Source organism: Centruroides sculpturatus, unplaced genomic scaffold (assembly GCF_000671375.1).
Source record: "Centruroides sculpturatus isolate CEXI.00-Female unplaced genomic scaffold, Cexi_2.0 scaffold121, whole genome shotgun sequence".
NCBI lineage: Eukaryota > Metazoa > Arthropoda > Arachnida > Scorpiones > Buthidae > Centruroides > Centruroides sculpturatus.
The window spans coordinates 901,763-918,598 of record NW_019384708.1 but is presented as its reverse complement, the minus strand read 5'-3'; the positions used below and the strand labels follow the sequence as shown (position 1 = coordinate 918,598).

The window sequence follows — 16,836 nt, the reverse complement described above, 5'->3', positions numbered from 1 at the left end:
CGTATTTGTAAAATCTAAGTGACTCGTATAACATGGAATTCATATAAAACGGAATTATCAACAGTGTTATAGGGGTTAGACTGTAATAAAGTAAATTATAAAAATCAAACATTCAATATATATATAGTTTTTTATTAGTATAGAATTCTATAAATCTGTTGTAAAATCTATAAAATTTAATAAATATGCTTGTTTTATTTTTAATATATTATTTAAATTAAAAAAAAAATTTTTACTGAATTTTAAAAATATGATAAAATCTTCGTATAAAATACAAAAAATTAATTAAAGATAAAAATAACTTTTAAAAAATAAAAGAAAGTAACTAAATTTGTTTCTTGTTAATTTTTTATAATTAAAATATTTACAAAAAATAAATATTGATAATTAAAAAATAAAAATACAGTAGAGCATCGATTATCCGACCCCCGATTAACCATCAGATCGGTTAACCGACCGTTCTAGTCGGCAAATTTCAAATGTCTGCTAGTGATGTGGCATTACAATATTTGGCTATGTCTTGGCTATTTTAATATTATTTTTGTTAAATTTTTGCGTGTTTTAGCTGGTATCAACGGCTCGACCATTGAAGGGAGGCCAGTATTTAAACGAGACTTAATTTTCTAATTATGAGTGGTTGGTTGTTTCGTGAGCAATAAAATAATTTAAAAATAATTTTTAACGATACAATAGCGACGATTATTATTTTAAAAAAAATTTGTTAGGCTAAACATCGATGAAAATTCAACGCGAAGTTGGTTAATAGCGATATAGTAATAAACTAATTACATGGGATATACTAATATCCTAATATACTATACTTTTTTCCTTTTTTTCGGTTATCCGATTTTTTCAGTTATCCTACCAACCTGAGTCCCCAATTGAGTCGGATAATCGATGCTCTACTGTATTCAGATTACATCATTATAAAATATTTATATATTTTATAGCAATTTTATAATGTTGCATTTTTGAATAAAATTAATAAAATATATTTATTGATTTTAAATATTTGAGTTATAAAAAATTAAGAGGAAACAAAATGAATTATTTGCTGTTTCTTGTAATTTTTTCTCTATTTTTTTAATTAATTATTTGTATTTTATACGAAGATTTTATCATAGTGTTAAAACTCAATAAGAAAGAAATATTTTTAAATAAAAATAATACTGTATACTGTATAAAAATAAAACAAGGACATTCATTTTTTAATAAATTAATTTTTAATTTAAACTTATTTCTTAAATTGATTAAAAGATTACATTCTAATTTATTATATTAAGGTATTGATTGTAGCATTATTAATCTTATTTAATAATATAAAAATAATTTAATTTTAATAAATGAAATTAATTAAAATTTCATTTATTAAAATTAACTCATTATTTGTGTTTTAGTATTGATTTTATCATTATGCAGTGTATGAAAATTTATCATTATCTAAGTAACGTGATTACGAAGATTTGTGCGACTTTAAACTAGAATAACTTTCNGCTGGCATCAACGGCTCGACCATTGAAGGGAGGCCAGTATTTAAACGAGACTTAATTTTCTAATTATGAGTGGTTGGTTGTTTCGTGAGCAATAAAATAATTTAAAAATAATTTTTAACGATACAATAGCGACGATTATTATTTTAAAAAAAATTTGTTAGGCTAAACATCGATGAAAATTCAACGCGAAGTTGGTTAATAGCGATATAGTAATAAACTAATTACATGGGATATACTAATATCCTAATATACTATACTTTTTTCCTTCTTTTCGGTTATCCGATTTTTTCAGTTATCCTACCAACCTGAGTCCCCAATTGAGTCGGATAATCGATGCTCTACTGTATTCAGATTACATCATTATAAAATATTTATATATTTTATAGCAATTTTATAATGTTGCATTTTTGAATAAAATTAATAAAATATATTTATTGATTTTAAATATTTGAGTTATAAAAAATTAAGAGGAAACAAAATGAATTATTTGCTGTTTCTTGTAATTTTTTCTCTATTTTTTTAATTAATTATTTGTATTTTATACGAAGATTTTATCATAGTGTTAAAACTCAATAAGAAAGAAATATTTTTAAATAAAAATAATACTGTATACTGTATAAAAATAAAACAAGGACATTCATTTTTTAATAAATTAATTTTTAATTTAAACTTATTTCTTAAATTGATTAAAAGATTACATTCTAATTTATTATATTAAGGTATTGATTGTAGCATTATTAATCTTATTTAATAATATAAAAATAATTTAATTTTAATAAATGAAATTAATTAAAATTTCATTTATTAAAATTAAATCATTATTTGTGTTTTAGTATTGATTTTATCATTATGCAGTGTATGAAAATTTATCATTATCTAAGTAACGTGATTACGAAGATTTGTGCGACTTTAAACTAGAATAACTTTCTATATATGACTATTCATGGTAAAAATATATTGTGAGTCACATATAAAAGTTTAATTCTTAGAGTTTTCCATCTCAGTGCACTTCTGGGTTGAGTTCTGCGAGTCATAAACACAGCTAGTTTTCTATTTTCACCATTTTTAATCGGTTAAAAATTTGAAAATATATTAAAATTAATTAGCAAAAGACTGACTGTAATGGACACTTGGTACATGTGCTTGGTCGAGTGGCCAGTGGTGCGAAGCTATTAGTCGTGGGATTGTGATTGAACGCCCCTAAGACAGAAGCCCCAGAAACAGTAGTTGTTGCAAGAGTAATCCTGCGCAGGAGAGGAACCGCAGGTTCGGACATTTTTGTTATTTCGTCACTTGTTGCTAGGACGTCAGCGAGTGCCAAGCAAGAAGAACGAACGTATACCCCAGAATAGATTTGAACCTTGGGGTATGGACTCTCGGGTGTCGACCACCTTGAACTTGTGCCCGGCTAAGATTCTCGTTAGCCGCAATACTGACAATCTATATATATAATCGAGACAAGTTGATAATGATAATAATAATAATAATAATAAGCGCAGAGCCCAAACGGTTAGGAGTTGAAAGTTGAAATTTGGTACACAGTTAGGGTACGTCACGAAAACGCACACTAACAAGGGATTTTTTGAAATTCCCCCCCCCCCGGGGAGAGGGACAGGATTAAGGCTTAATACTTTTATCAACAATGGAAGTGTTAAGTAACAATGGAAGTGACAAGTAACAATGGAAGTGTTAAGAGAAAGCGACATGCAAGACGCAGATGCAGTTTTTTTCGTTTTTTCGGGAAATCGAACATATTTTTAGACGCATCTAAAAATTCTCTGATTAGTCCGGAAACAGGGGGACCCAATTCTTACATTCTGTGAAAACGGGTAAGGTTGACTATAACGTAATAATCTTAATCTTCACTATCATTACTTTTGCCCGAGCAACGCTGGGCCCATCTGCTAGTACTGATATAAATAAGTATTAAATTTTTAAGGCTTCAATTTGAAAAAAAAATTTTTGTCTGTATGTCCTTCCTCAATCTCGAGAACAGAATTAGATAGATGAACAGAAAATAGAGAACAGATACGGAAAGCTTAGGGGCTAGAGTCCCCATTTAACTGTGGAACTCAGATTTAGTGTAACATTTTGTGAACTCCGATTTAGAGTTTTTCATTTTTTCCACTCTAAATCGGAATTGAATGAATTTCCACTCTAATTCGGAGGTCACAATTTCAATTCAAATATCTTCTTGAGGATAAAGTTATATAGATGACTGGCAGGACTCTGTTATTACCAGGAAAAGTATCATTTAAGGGGAGGGATTACTAATTTGAGATCGAGAGCATATATTTTAAAATAAATAAATTAAAATTATGATTAGAAATTGCAGTCCAGCATTCTAAGGACGTCACAATAATTTTTGTTCTTTATATATGCCGTTTACAGCAAATTTCTCTGATTTCTACACCCAAAGTTATTAAAGCTTAAAATTGACAAAGATCTTTATAATTAAATTGTATGTTTTTCTGTTAATTTAAAAAAAATATATATTTTATAAAGTAATATAATAATGACAAATTGAAATAAACTTAAATTTTATATTTAATATCTTTATTTAAATATTAAATAGATTATGAAATTGCACTATGCTGATGATTCAGTTCATATATTTTTTCTTTTCATAAATGTTTAATGATCACTGTAATAAAAGTAGCAATTATTTACTATGACATCATCACAATACCAGGCTGCAATTTTAATCATATTTTTAAATTTATTTAATTTAAAATATATGCTATCCATTTCAAATTAGTAGTGTCTTGTCCCTGTATACCATGCTTTTCCTGTTAACGATAGAATTATCCCTGTCATCCATGTAAGTCCTTTCAGGGGAAAATTTTTGAATTGAAATAACGTGACACTCTTTGCATCAGAATTTCATATATAGTTAATTGAGTCCTCCTGCCCCTAATATTTTCGGAATTTATCTATTTATCTTCGTTCTCTAGATTAAGGAAGGAGAGTCTGACAGACAGTGGAAATTTATAAGTCTACAATTTTTTCCAATTATTGCTCAATTATGCTGCAAAATTTAGATTCAAATTTTCTTGGATGGACATTCCAGAAAACTTTCCAGGAGGACAAAGCTTGAAGACAAATAATTACATCAATAAATTTTTATTTAATTATTTATTTCTGTTTTTTCGTCAAGTAGATTACAGAATACAGTATTGCATAAAAATGGTTCCTATGATTTAGGACATGGTTCTTCCTTTCTGAGGCTGCGGAACACCATTCATATACGTTTCATTACACGGAGCATTAGCATCAATATAATTACCAAAAAATTTATAAGCAGTTGCATGTTTACTCTTCTCTGGAAACATTAAAGCAATAAACTAATAAACTTTAATGTACTGTATTGAATAAAATAGAAATATGAAATTGTCTAGTATATTAGAATAAATTTGCAATAAAAACTCTTTTTCGTGGAGCATTCGAGGCAGGTTTGAGGAACACTGGTTAAGAACCTCTGGTCTAACGTGTAAGGTTACCTATCTCAATTACTTTTACGATTATAATTTGAGGAAGGTTTTACTCGAACTCAGAGAGGGAAAGTGCCCCGTTTATCCCCGCTATATCATGCAATAGATGAATACAACCATGGGCGTTCGCGGTTGTATTTATTTATTGCATGGTATAACGTTTTAGGTAATCTCTTTTTGATAGAGACAGTAATGCATATTGACATGGCGCAGGTTAGCCTATATAGCTCTTGTGCCCCAAAACATCAACAAACCGACTACTAAGGCATAATTTATTAAGGAGCACAACTTGTTTTTTTTTACTACCACAACAAATTATAACTTTGCTTCTATTCGATTCACTCGTGTTGAACCTAATTGAAATTGTTTAAGTAACAATAGAACAATTTATAAAAGTCAACATGACCTAGCAACGACCATCGACACAAAGAGCACTTTTTCGTATCCATCACACATTCTTTAAACAAACAAAAAAAATCCACAACGAGTTGCTTAACTTTTTCGGTAACATTTTGTGACGCCACCTGTTATCATATTTTAGTAAAAATATTTTACATTTTTAATTATTATAAAATGGCAAAATCTTCACTTTGGAGATTGGATTTATCAAAAATTGTAAATGCTAATAACAAGTAAATCGTCATTAAGCCCGACCCACTGGAGATACACACGATCTTCTTTATCCCCATCCCCTTGACCTTTAACCACAAAAATTTAATTGAATTAATCTTTCTAATACGTAAACTTTCCTGCAGGATTTCAGAAATCTTCGACGAAAAGCACAGGAGATATTGAGCTTCAAACAGGGTAAACGAAATCGTTCCCCTCACACTAACTTCTATAGATACAGAAAAAAAACCACCGAATTTTTTATTTTGCATTTCTTACGTTTCAAGGCGTCCTGAGTCCAAAAATTAGAAATCTTGGAAGGGGAATCATTTTTTTAACCGATTGCCACACTTTTCCTCTATTACATATAACAGCAAGGAAAGCAAAAATGACTTTTTTAAGCAACATTAAAACTATACATTTTTGTCGTTTTAAATTAATTTCTCCATATTAATTAATATCTTTTACGACATATTATTATTTCGAAATTAGAAATTAACACAGAAGTTCAATAAATTACATGAAAACATTTAAAGAGATAAATCAGGTTTATTGTTTCTTAACATAGCTCTAAATCATAACATAACAAATATTTATTATATATAAATGGCTCAATTTTTTAAAATAAATTTTTTCTTTTTTTTGATTGTATACATATACTTTAAATAAATAATTAAAATTTTAAGAAATTGGCAAATATTGCAAATGGATTTATTAGAAATATCTTGATTAAAGTTTTAAAATGATTACAGAAAAATAAAAAATTCATTAAGTAAATTGATGAATGAAACAAATATTTATTAAAGTTATTACTGAATGTAAACTGAAGCCGAATAAAAAATTTCTATTCTTTAAATTTATTTTTAAAATCGATAAAAATATTCTCTACCACACTTTCTTTTGTTAATATTTGGAAATCTGAACCTTTGTAAATCAAGAAGCAAAAACATTAATGTTATATTTAGTAAAAAAAACCTTAAAACTACGATAATATAATATCTTAAATTGAAATTTAGAATAAATTTTTCAATTTTAAATAATGATGAATTTCATTTTTAATCGATAAGAAAATTCGTTAAGATATGATACTCAGCAATCTTATTTGGAAAATTATTTTTTTACAATATGGATAGAAATTAAATTACTAAGAATTTTGAAATATTTAAATAAAAATAAGCTTTAATTATACAGAAACTATAGTTAATTAGGTATATTTTTTAGATGCAAACGCAATACACGTTTATTTTTAAGAAATGGAAATTGATAAACGAAAAAGTAGGCTTCTTAGAATAAGATATGAGTGAATAAAAATACAGATAATATTTTCAAGTGAAATAACTACGTGTACAATGATCCTTGCTAAGATTACAGGTTTAGTTAGCTACAAACCTTTGGTTGTCAATTGTGCCGCTACATTCTAATTTATACCTTCTTATTATCACTTCTTTCTTTTTATTGATTTAAATTTTTTCAATTTATTTTCGTCATTGTTTTTTTTTTATTTCACTCGTTTTTCTGATCTATTTTACGAATTTAGTCATTGTAATACAGAGTTCTCTTATTACCGCCTCATTAATTCTATTTAGATTGTCCATGCTGACAAGATATGCCTTTTTCTCTCATGTTTCACTTTCCCTGACTTTTCCTTTCCTTATATCATTCTACATATCTATTGATCATAAGCTTTTAAAACACCTATACAGTTCGCATTTATATTGATTAAATACATAAAAAAACACCATCTCTGATGCAAGCATTTGCGAAGTTACAGAAGATTGATACTATGATATCAACTTAAGCAGACATTGGTAAAGAAATATTGTGATACGCGGTTTTTATATGTAGTCTATATAGGTATCTCACAGTAATAATTTCTCCAAGATATAGTAATTTACCAGCTGATGTTTTCTCATATCAATTGAGATCTTTTATAGTACATCCATATGAGTCTCTATTGCCGATCCTTACTATATGTACCGTTCAGATATCTAAAATAACGCATCAGAAACGTGTGCAGAAGTACAGTACATATAAGTAGATGTTAAAAAGTTTATTTTTATATAGATATGTTTTCATGACATAACGCTAAATATTTATACAGGCTTCGTGTAATCGTGTATTTTTCAATATGTAATGATGCTATATATAAAAATATAGTGATTTCATTTTAGGACACGTGTAAGAAATCTTTTCTAACCTGGCTAAAATGCATTTCACTGGATGCTAGAAATCTGCATGATATACTTGCATTAGTTTATACTATCAACATACTTGCAAAGAAAGTTTTATAATAAATATGAAAGCGAAACGATCACAAATTTAATTTAAAATATTGCATTTCTTATCCATAAACTATTTATTTACTTAATTTATTTTGAAAAGCTTTCTAAAACGCATTGCTATATTTCATCATATCATATTTTATCAGCTTTAAGTGTATATGATTTGTTCTGTGACGTTATAGTACATTTAATAAATTAAATGCAAATATATCACATTATACAATCGGTATAAAATACCATTATATAATAACGTTTCACAGTAAAACCTGGTCTATTATTGTATATGCATTGTTCTTAGCGAAGTTAAAATTCAAATGAAGGAATGTGATTGTTAATCTTCAATTCATGAAATTCATAGAGATAATGGCATTTCATTATAAGCCCACGTGGAGAAACACCAGCTTGTAAGTTAATATGTTTTCACGTGATGGACAAGATGGTAGCTGTTAGGATGAAGAGAAAATGACTACAACACTAAATTCTCTTTGTGTTCTGGAACACAACAAAAGAAAAATATTTTATAAATAAATAAAAATTTGAAAAATAAACTGAAATAATTATTTTCAAATTTGATTGTGAGTATTAAAAAAAAATTTATAACTTTAAATATCGACGTTTTCTTATTACGAATTCGAAAAGAATTTGTATATTGCAAAAAGCTATTAGATTATTTGTTGACAAAGAAATCTATTATATGCTTTATTTCTTCCATTTTATATTGGGTTTACTACGAACTAAAAGAATATTTAATTTAATAGAAAACATTTTTAAAGATTTACATTATTTATAATTTCCGAATCTTGTTTAGAAGATTCGAAAATTTATAGATATTTTTAGAATTTTTATTATATAATTTAGGCCTACATATTAAAATTAAAATAAGGGATAAATAAATTGATTTAATAAACCATCTAAAGAATATTAAATACTTGAAGAAATGTTCAAACTCATAATATTAAGGGATTATTATTATATTTTTTAAAAAATAATTCTTAGAAATGTCAATATTGTATTGTGTAATAGAAGAATGATGTCTAGAAGGTTCGATGTTCATAGTATAGGGTCTTTTCTTCTTGCGTAGGTGATGAGAAGAACATTTGTATTTTATATGCAAGACTTATCAAGCATACGGATATTTCTGAAAATGGCAGAGTTGTCAACAAAGTCCAAGCTGTTAGTTTCAAATGCCTTGTTTGAACGATTTACAGCGTTGAAAAAAAATTATCTATTTCTAATAAATAATAAGTAACATTCGGTTTTGTGACTGTTTTGCTTTCCCGGCTGTTTCAGAGGGAAAATATGACGATCGGTCGAAAAATGACCCACAATATTTTTACATTTTTTGGACTTACCGTACGTTGAAACGTCGAGAATGCAAATAAAAAAAAATCGGGGATAATTTCTGTATGGACGTGTGTTGGGGAGACACGATTTTGTTCATCCTGTTTGAAGCTTAATAACTCTTGTGCTTTTTGTCGAAAATTTCTGAAATTTTGTACCGAGCTTTGGTTATAAGTACAGTGACCATACGTCCTTTATTTAAGAGGACAGTCCTTTATTTCACTGTCCTATCCTTTAACTTTATTTATTTTCTAAAATAGGCATTTTGTCCTTTATTTTGTAAAGTTGACGCAAAGTTTAAAAATTTTTTTTTTTAATAATATATTGAACAAGTTAGTTTTGTGTATGCCATCACGACCAGTGTTGCATTGCTACATAGAGCGCAGTAGTGCAGTGTGTCGCCAACCAAACGGCCCACTGACAGTACCAGCGGGTGGACATCTTATGGGGATTTTTGTAATAGTTTTTTAACTCTCTAGTTGGTGGATGACAAACTTGTTAATTAAAGCTAAAGTTAGTTGAAAGAAAAAATGAGGGGTTTCTTCCTATTGTTATTAAAAAAGTGGTTTTAGCATTAGAAAGTTCAGAACATATACAAGCCAAAAAATTCAATGATGCTGTGTACACATTTTATCAAACGTGCATAGATTATCTAAATAATTGGGACATGTTTTTTTATTGAAATAGAGGTATTTGAATGGGTCACATTATGCGAAATCTCTTTGTGGTCGAAAGTAGAGGAAAGCTATATCTTTATTTCGAATCATTGGTTCGTAAATATACTCGACGGTGAATTATTTGATGAAGTTTCATGTGTAAAAAAATATGTCACAAACGAAAAGATCGATGAATGGTGACAGAATAACCAGCCCTGCCATAAAAGGTGAATTGAGATTTTTGAACATTTTACAGCAAAAGAAATTGTTTTCAAAAACATTTGTAAAATCGTAGAATTTTCTTTGTCTCCCTGGATCTAATGCCTCTGTTGAACGAATATTTTCATTGCTGAATAATATGCGGACGAATGAAAAAACCCATTTAAAAGTAAGCAGATTAGAAGCATGTATTACCGTCAAATACAACTTTCAAATGAACTGTATGGAGTTTTATGACTTTAAAGCGTGAAACGGCGCTATAAAAAAATTAATTCTACTGAAAAGTATCAAAATTAATGTTGTTTAAATTTTTACAATGTATGTGTAATAATTCAGATTGTTTAAAATTTTAATGTACTCTTGTTGTATGCTACTATTTTCATAATAAATGTTATAAACTTATGAATTTTATAAGGTATTTTTTGATTTTCTTCGATATGTCCTTTATTTTCCCCCCAAAAAATATGGTCACTGTAGTTATAAGGGAGATTAACGTTGTTAAATTTTGTTGGTTAAAGGTCGAAGGGGTGGGGTGGGGAGATAATGGAAGTCGTGTGTATCTCCAATAGGGTCGGACTTAACGGCGATTTTACTCGTTATTAGCATTTATATCAATAATTTGTTATAAAGCTCATTCTTACCCTCAAAATTAAGGTTTTTGCTATTTTATAATAGTTAAAAATATAAAAATGTTTTAATAAAAACCGATAACAAATGGCGCCACCAAAATTTTAAATGTTGCCGGGAAAATTGAACAACTCGTTGAGGGTTTATTTTTACAAGTAATAAAGTTTGTTTCACATTTTCCTATAATCCTTCTTCTTATTGACTATTGACCAAAGTTTAGGCGATTTTGTCTCTTTCAGCTTTAAATGAACCTCTTCCTGAATCTTTTCGCATACCTTGTCTGTTTAGTTTATTATTTAACTTGAGTAACTCTTGGTAGCCTTCGTTTCCATTTCTGTACATATTCTGTTATATGGAATTTCACTTCTTAACATTAGTTTCTGAGTTTCGGATTTGGATATATTTCAGAGCGAATAAAACTAGAATTTTCGTTTAATGTGATCACTTTATCATTGACAGCAGAGTTGCGCCTTGATTGATGGCCTCCTGCCTACAAAAATAATTTCGTCATCTGAAGAATCTAAGATATGTAGAGATCAGTCTGAAACTGAAATTCGTAAAACATTTCTCATATGATATTAATGAACTAATTAATATATAAAATAATTTATATAAACATAAGACTCAAGTAAGAGTGCAATAATGGAGACCTTGGCGTTACTGATCATAATATTATAATGATATTTGCCAAAATTAGCTAAATGTTTAGTAAATTCATGTTTCATTTTGTGTTTTGTAACGCAGCTAACTTCTTCTTTTTAATGTAAACTGGAGCAATTGGCATTTTATTTTTTTGTAATAATAATTTGAAATAACTTTTCTAATTGTAACTTAATTAAAACTCAACCATACGGTTAGGAATTTTTTAAGTACATTTTTTCTTTTTGTGTCGGTGAAAACTTATTTAATGCTATTTATGTTTTTACTATTTCTGTTTAACCTTCCTACAAATAAAACTACTATTTAATAATTTATTCTTTATATTTCATTTTATGGTTTATATTCTGTATGCAGCATTTTAATTACTATCAAATTTCACGAAATTTTACGAGGTATGCAACAGGTAATGGGTTTTTAGATATTATCGAAGTAATATCTAAAAAGTATATTAGAACAACATTTTTATAAATTACCTGCTTTATTAATTGCATATAACTTTTAAGAAGGATTCTCGAATGAATAACTTTTTCTTTTTTTTTTAAATTTTCTCCATCAAAATCGAACATAGAATAACATCCGGATTTCAGAAAAAATTCTTTTTTTTCGAATTTTCGAATTGGTCGGACATCACGATTTTTTCCCATAGAAGAACGTTTCAATTCCATGGTTACATGATTCACTTCGCTCGCACGCCGTGCGGGTTCCCAATATAAATTATTCATAAGAAAATTTCAACATGATTCAACCTCTGACGAGGGGCCAACCCCGTTCCCTTCGCTTTACCTCTCGTAGGGTGGGCGGTCAAAACTCCTATTCCCTCTTGCTTTTTGATCAATACTCGCTCTCTTTATTTTTCTCCCTCTTCGGTTTACTCACTTGTTCAAAAATTTACTGACGATTTTAAGCTAAATATTTTATATATATAGAAAGAGAGTAAATAAGAAATAATTAATTATGTTAATTGATAATACATAGTATATATAGCGTTGTCGTATGTTAATATAGTTCTTCTATATTACAGTATTTATTTATTATAAATGTTTAATGTCATAAAATTTTACATAAATTTTTTTTTCAAATTATTAAAGAATAAAATTTCGACAATATGGCCTCCTGGTTACATTGCACGTGCTGTACGCCCCTAGCTGCAGGTATAAACATCAGTATGAACGGTGCCCACCAGTGGTCAAGCGGTCTTTGTTCCCTGAACACTAGAGGTTCGATCGTGGGTTCGCACCTCGCTCGGATGGGCTGTCCACGTGGAGTTTTCCGGGTTTTCTCCACGTCTGTAACGCCTAAATATGGGCCAGTTTCCCTTAAAAAGACCTCACGGAAGGCATCCCTCTAGGCAGATCGCCCAAATGTTGCGTTGCCATAACTAAACACGCAAACAAACAAACAGTATGAACGAAACCCAAAATGATTACAATAAGCGAATTCTTCTGCATATTCGTTTATTTATAGGCATTAGTTTAATATATAGTGGTGGAATCCGTATAGCGGCTTCCCTGTTATGCTTCTAATACCACTGTGTTTTCTGGAGAACAGAGAAACCTTCGATTTTTTTCCGCGTTTGTGGAACGTGCGCGAGCGGCTACGTATGGAAATGAATGTGGCGAATGGAGGACGGTTTCCGCTGGTTTGGGTAGGTTTCGACTCCTCGATGGTACTGTTCGAATGTTTATTGTGAAAGGCGTCTAAGGTTCAGTGAACGGCGGGGTGATCGAAGGGATCGGCGGTGGAGCACGGCTAGAATACACGGTACACTCACACGAAATGTGGTTGAAAAAAGTTCTGAAGTTCCTGAACGGTATCTATGACATCTTTGCTGTTATAATTTGGCGAAATAAAAATGCATAAATTCAAAAAACTTAAATCGGGTGAATTATAATCAAATAATTTGCCTGGGTTCTCACATAGACTCACATATTTTATTTTAAAATTTTGAGCTAAATTGTTTATTATGACATCGTCACAATACCAGGTTGCTATTTTTAATCATATTTTTAATTTATTTAATTTAAAATATATGCTCTCCACCTCAAATTAGTAGTGGCTTGCCCCTGTACAGCATACTTTTCCTTTAACAACAGATTCGTACCGGCCATCTATGTAATTCCATTCAGGGAAAAATATTTGAATTGAATTCACGTGTATTCCATTCGAGACCTGAAGTATTTATATAGGTAATCGGGGCCGAGTATCCCCACGGTGTCCACATCAGGTCTCAACTTTTATCTAACTACGTTCTACAGATTAAGGAAAGACAGCCAGACAGAGAGCAATGGGAATTTATAGGTCTACAATTTTTCAAATTGCAGCCCAATTAGTATAAAATAATTACATTAATTACTCTTAATCTCTACATGCTTAAGTAATAAAAATTTGAAAAATAAACTGAAATAATTATTTTAATCTTACTTAAATTATCAAATTAACCATTCAATAAAATCATTTATTTTTCTTGAAAATTAAAAAAAGGAATTATAAATTTTTAAATTCAAATTACTTATTCGTACAAATTTTAATTTTAAACTGTAAAATAATTAACGTAGGAAAGTTGCGACTGATATTGATTCCTACTGTTTTTAATTAACGAACAACTAAGTCGAATTGCTTTATCTACAAAACTTTAAACTTAGATGGAGAATAGCAACGTTCTAATATGAAGCTGATTCAAAATTTATCAATCTGACAACACACAAGTCAAGATTATTTGCATAACAAAAGAAAAGTTCAGCATGAATCATTACAGAACTGATTGCTGTCGTACATACTTAAATTACTTTTCATTGTAAAAGTCAACTGAATGAATTTAATCTATTTTAGAGGAGTAATTCTTAAAAAAATAATTAAAACTCAATTTAAACTTTGAGAAAATTAACTAACATATTGATAAATATTTCATCGTATATTGTTATTGAATTTTATGACTTTAGTATTTCATAAATATAAGTAATTTTTATTTTTATATTACTTCAATCTTCCCATACAAGTATCATAAAATCAGTTAACAATTATGTAAACTAAATTGCTGCCTTATTAAAATATATTATTACTTATGCACTTTTCAAAAGTTTCGAAGATGAATGATTTTCTTAATAAAAATTTAAAACCATAAACGATAATTCACTTTTGAATTAAAAAAATTAAATAAAACATTAAAAGACACTAATATTTTTGGTGGTTTTTTTACGTTTTAATTCGAAAATAAGATATTTCTTGTTCAGCTCAAACACCAAAGCGTTTTGACACACACAAATGACTGATTCGCGTGAAAAAACTCATTGAATTGCTTACAGAAAAACGGCCAACCGACTTTTCAGTCATATCACGCATGCACATGCTCTCATTTTCTTCGATTTACCCCCAATGGAATTACATAGATGACTCTGTTGTTAAAGGGAAAGTTTGCTGTACAGGGGCAAGACGGTACTAATTTGAGGTGGAAAGCATATATTTTAAATTAAATAAATTAAAAATATTATTAAAAATTGCAGCCTGGTATTATGACGATAAAGAATTGCTCCTTACTAATAGGGGAGATCGGGGCAACTTCGGCATGCNACCACTCAATTTAATCACTGCCGAGACTCCCATTTGCAACATCTCCAAACAAAGTAATTTTGCTGAAGTTTTAAAGAGTACAAAAATAATCGTGTGGGACGAAATAACGATGGCTCATAAAAGTGGTATTGAAGCCTTAAACAGATCACTAAGGGATATAAGGGGTAATACAAAATTAATGGGTGGCGTAACAGTTTTGCTGGCCGGAGACTTTCGGCAGACTCTACCAGTGGTGCCAAAAGGAACCAGAGCTGACGAAGTAAAGTCGTGCATTAAGAAATCTAATTTGTGGCCCCAGGTTAATATTCTTAAGCTCTCTAAAAATATGAGAGCACATTTGGCCGGGGATGACACTGCTGGTAGATTTTCAGATCTCCTTCTTAAAATCGGTAATGGTGATTTTCCATCGTTTGATGGAATGATAACCATCCCGGAAGAATTGTGCACAGTTGTTACTACGGTTCAAGAATTGCTGTCTAAAGTTTATCCAGACATTATTCATATACATGACAAGCCTATTGAATGGTTATGTGAGCGTGCCATACTTACTCCAAAGAACGATCAAGCAGCAGCTATCAACGATATCCTGCTCATGTCGTTTGAGGGCGAAGAAAGGGTCTATACTTCGATTGATACTGTGGTTAATACAGATGACGCTACTAATTACCCTGTAGAATTTTTAAATTTATTGAAACCGCCAGGTTTGCCTTATCATAAGCTTATTCTGCGTGTGGGCACTCCAATTATGTTGTTGCGAAATTTAAAACCTCCAAAACTCTGTAACGGTATGAGACTGCAAGTGAAAGCGTTACATCGCAATATAGTGGAAGCCACTATATTAACTGGGTGTGCGAAAGGGGAAACTGTATTTATACCACGAATCCCATTAATACCTAATGATATCCTGTTCGAATTTAAACGATTACAGTTTCCCCTAAAAGTCTGCTTTGCCATGACAATAAACAAGTCTCAGGGGCAAACTCTCAAATTTGCNGAGGAGTAATTCTTAAAAAAATAATTAAAACTCAATTTAAACTTTGAGAAAATTAACTAACATATTGATAAATATTTCATCGTATATTGTTATTGAATTTTATGACTTTGGTATTTCATAAATATAAGTAATTTTTATTTTTATATTACTTCAATCTTCCCATACAAGTATCATAAAATCAGTTAACAATTATGTAAACTAAATTGCTGCCTTATTAAAATATATTATTACTTATGCACTTTTCAAAAGTTTCGAAGATGAATGATTTTCTTAATAAAAATTTAAAACCATAAACGATAATTCACTTTTGAATTAAAAAAATTAAATAAAACATTAAAAGACACTAATATTTTTGGTGGTTTTTTTACGTTTTAATTCGAAAATAAGATATTTCTTGTTCAGCTCAAACACCAAAGCGTTTTGACACACACAAATGACTGATTCGCGTGAAAAAACTCATTGAATTGCTTACAGAAAAACGGCCAACCGACTTTTCAGTCATATCACGCATGCACATGCTCTCATTTTCTTCGATTTACCCCCAATGGAATTACATAGATGACTCTGTTGTTAAAGGGAAAGTTTGCTGTACAGGGGCAAGACGGTACTAATTTGAGGTGGAAAGCATATATTTTAAATTAAATAAATTAAAAATATTATTAAAAATTGCAGCCTGGTATTATGACGATAAAGAATTGCTCCTTACTAATAGGGGAGATCGGGGCAACTTCGGCATGCGGGGCAAGTTTGTCAAGCGCTTTTTTAAAAAAACAAATTAAAAGGAGACTTTGGTTATAGGTTAGGCAGTTGAGTTTTATTGGTGGCTTGTTGAGTGTAGTGTTTTTATTGTTCTCCAACAAGCGTAGTTGAATTATCAAGCAAATTTTCATTTTCGTT

General features: G+C 29.6%; 1 protein-coding gene across 1 annotated transcript in view; it reads left to right on the top strand.

Moving 5' to 3' along the window:
• The window catches only part of LOC111627748 (atrial natriuretic peptide receptor 1-like), a 331,314-nt gene that overhangs the window by 121,449 nt on the left and 193,029 nt on the right, over nt 1-16,836 (top strand). The window contains exon 5 of the mRNA XM_023371378.1: nt 12,530-12,550. Coding sequence (XP_023227146.1) covers nt 12,530-12,550 — 21 coding nt within the window. The remainder of the gene's footprint in view (nt 1-12,529; nt 12,551-16,836) is intronic.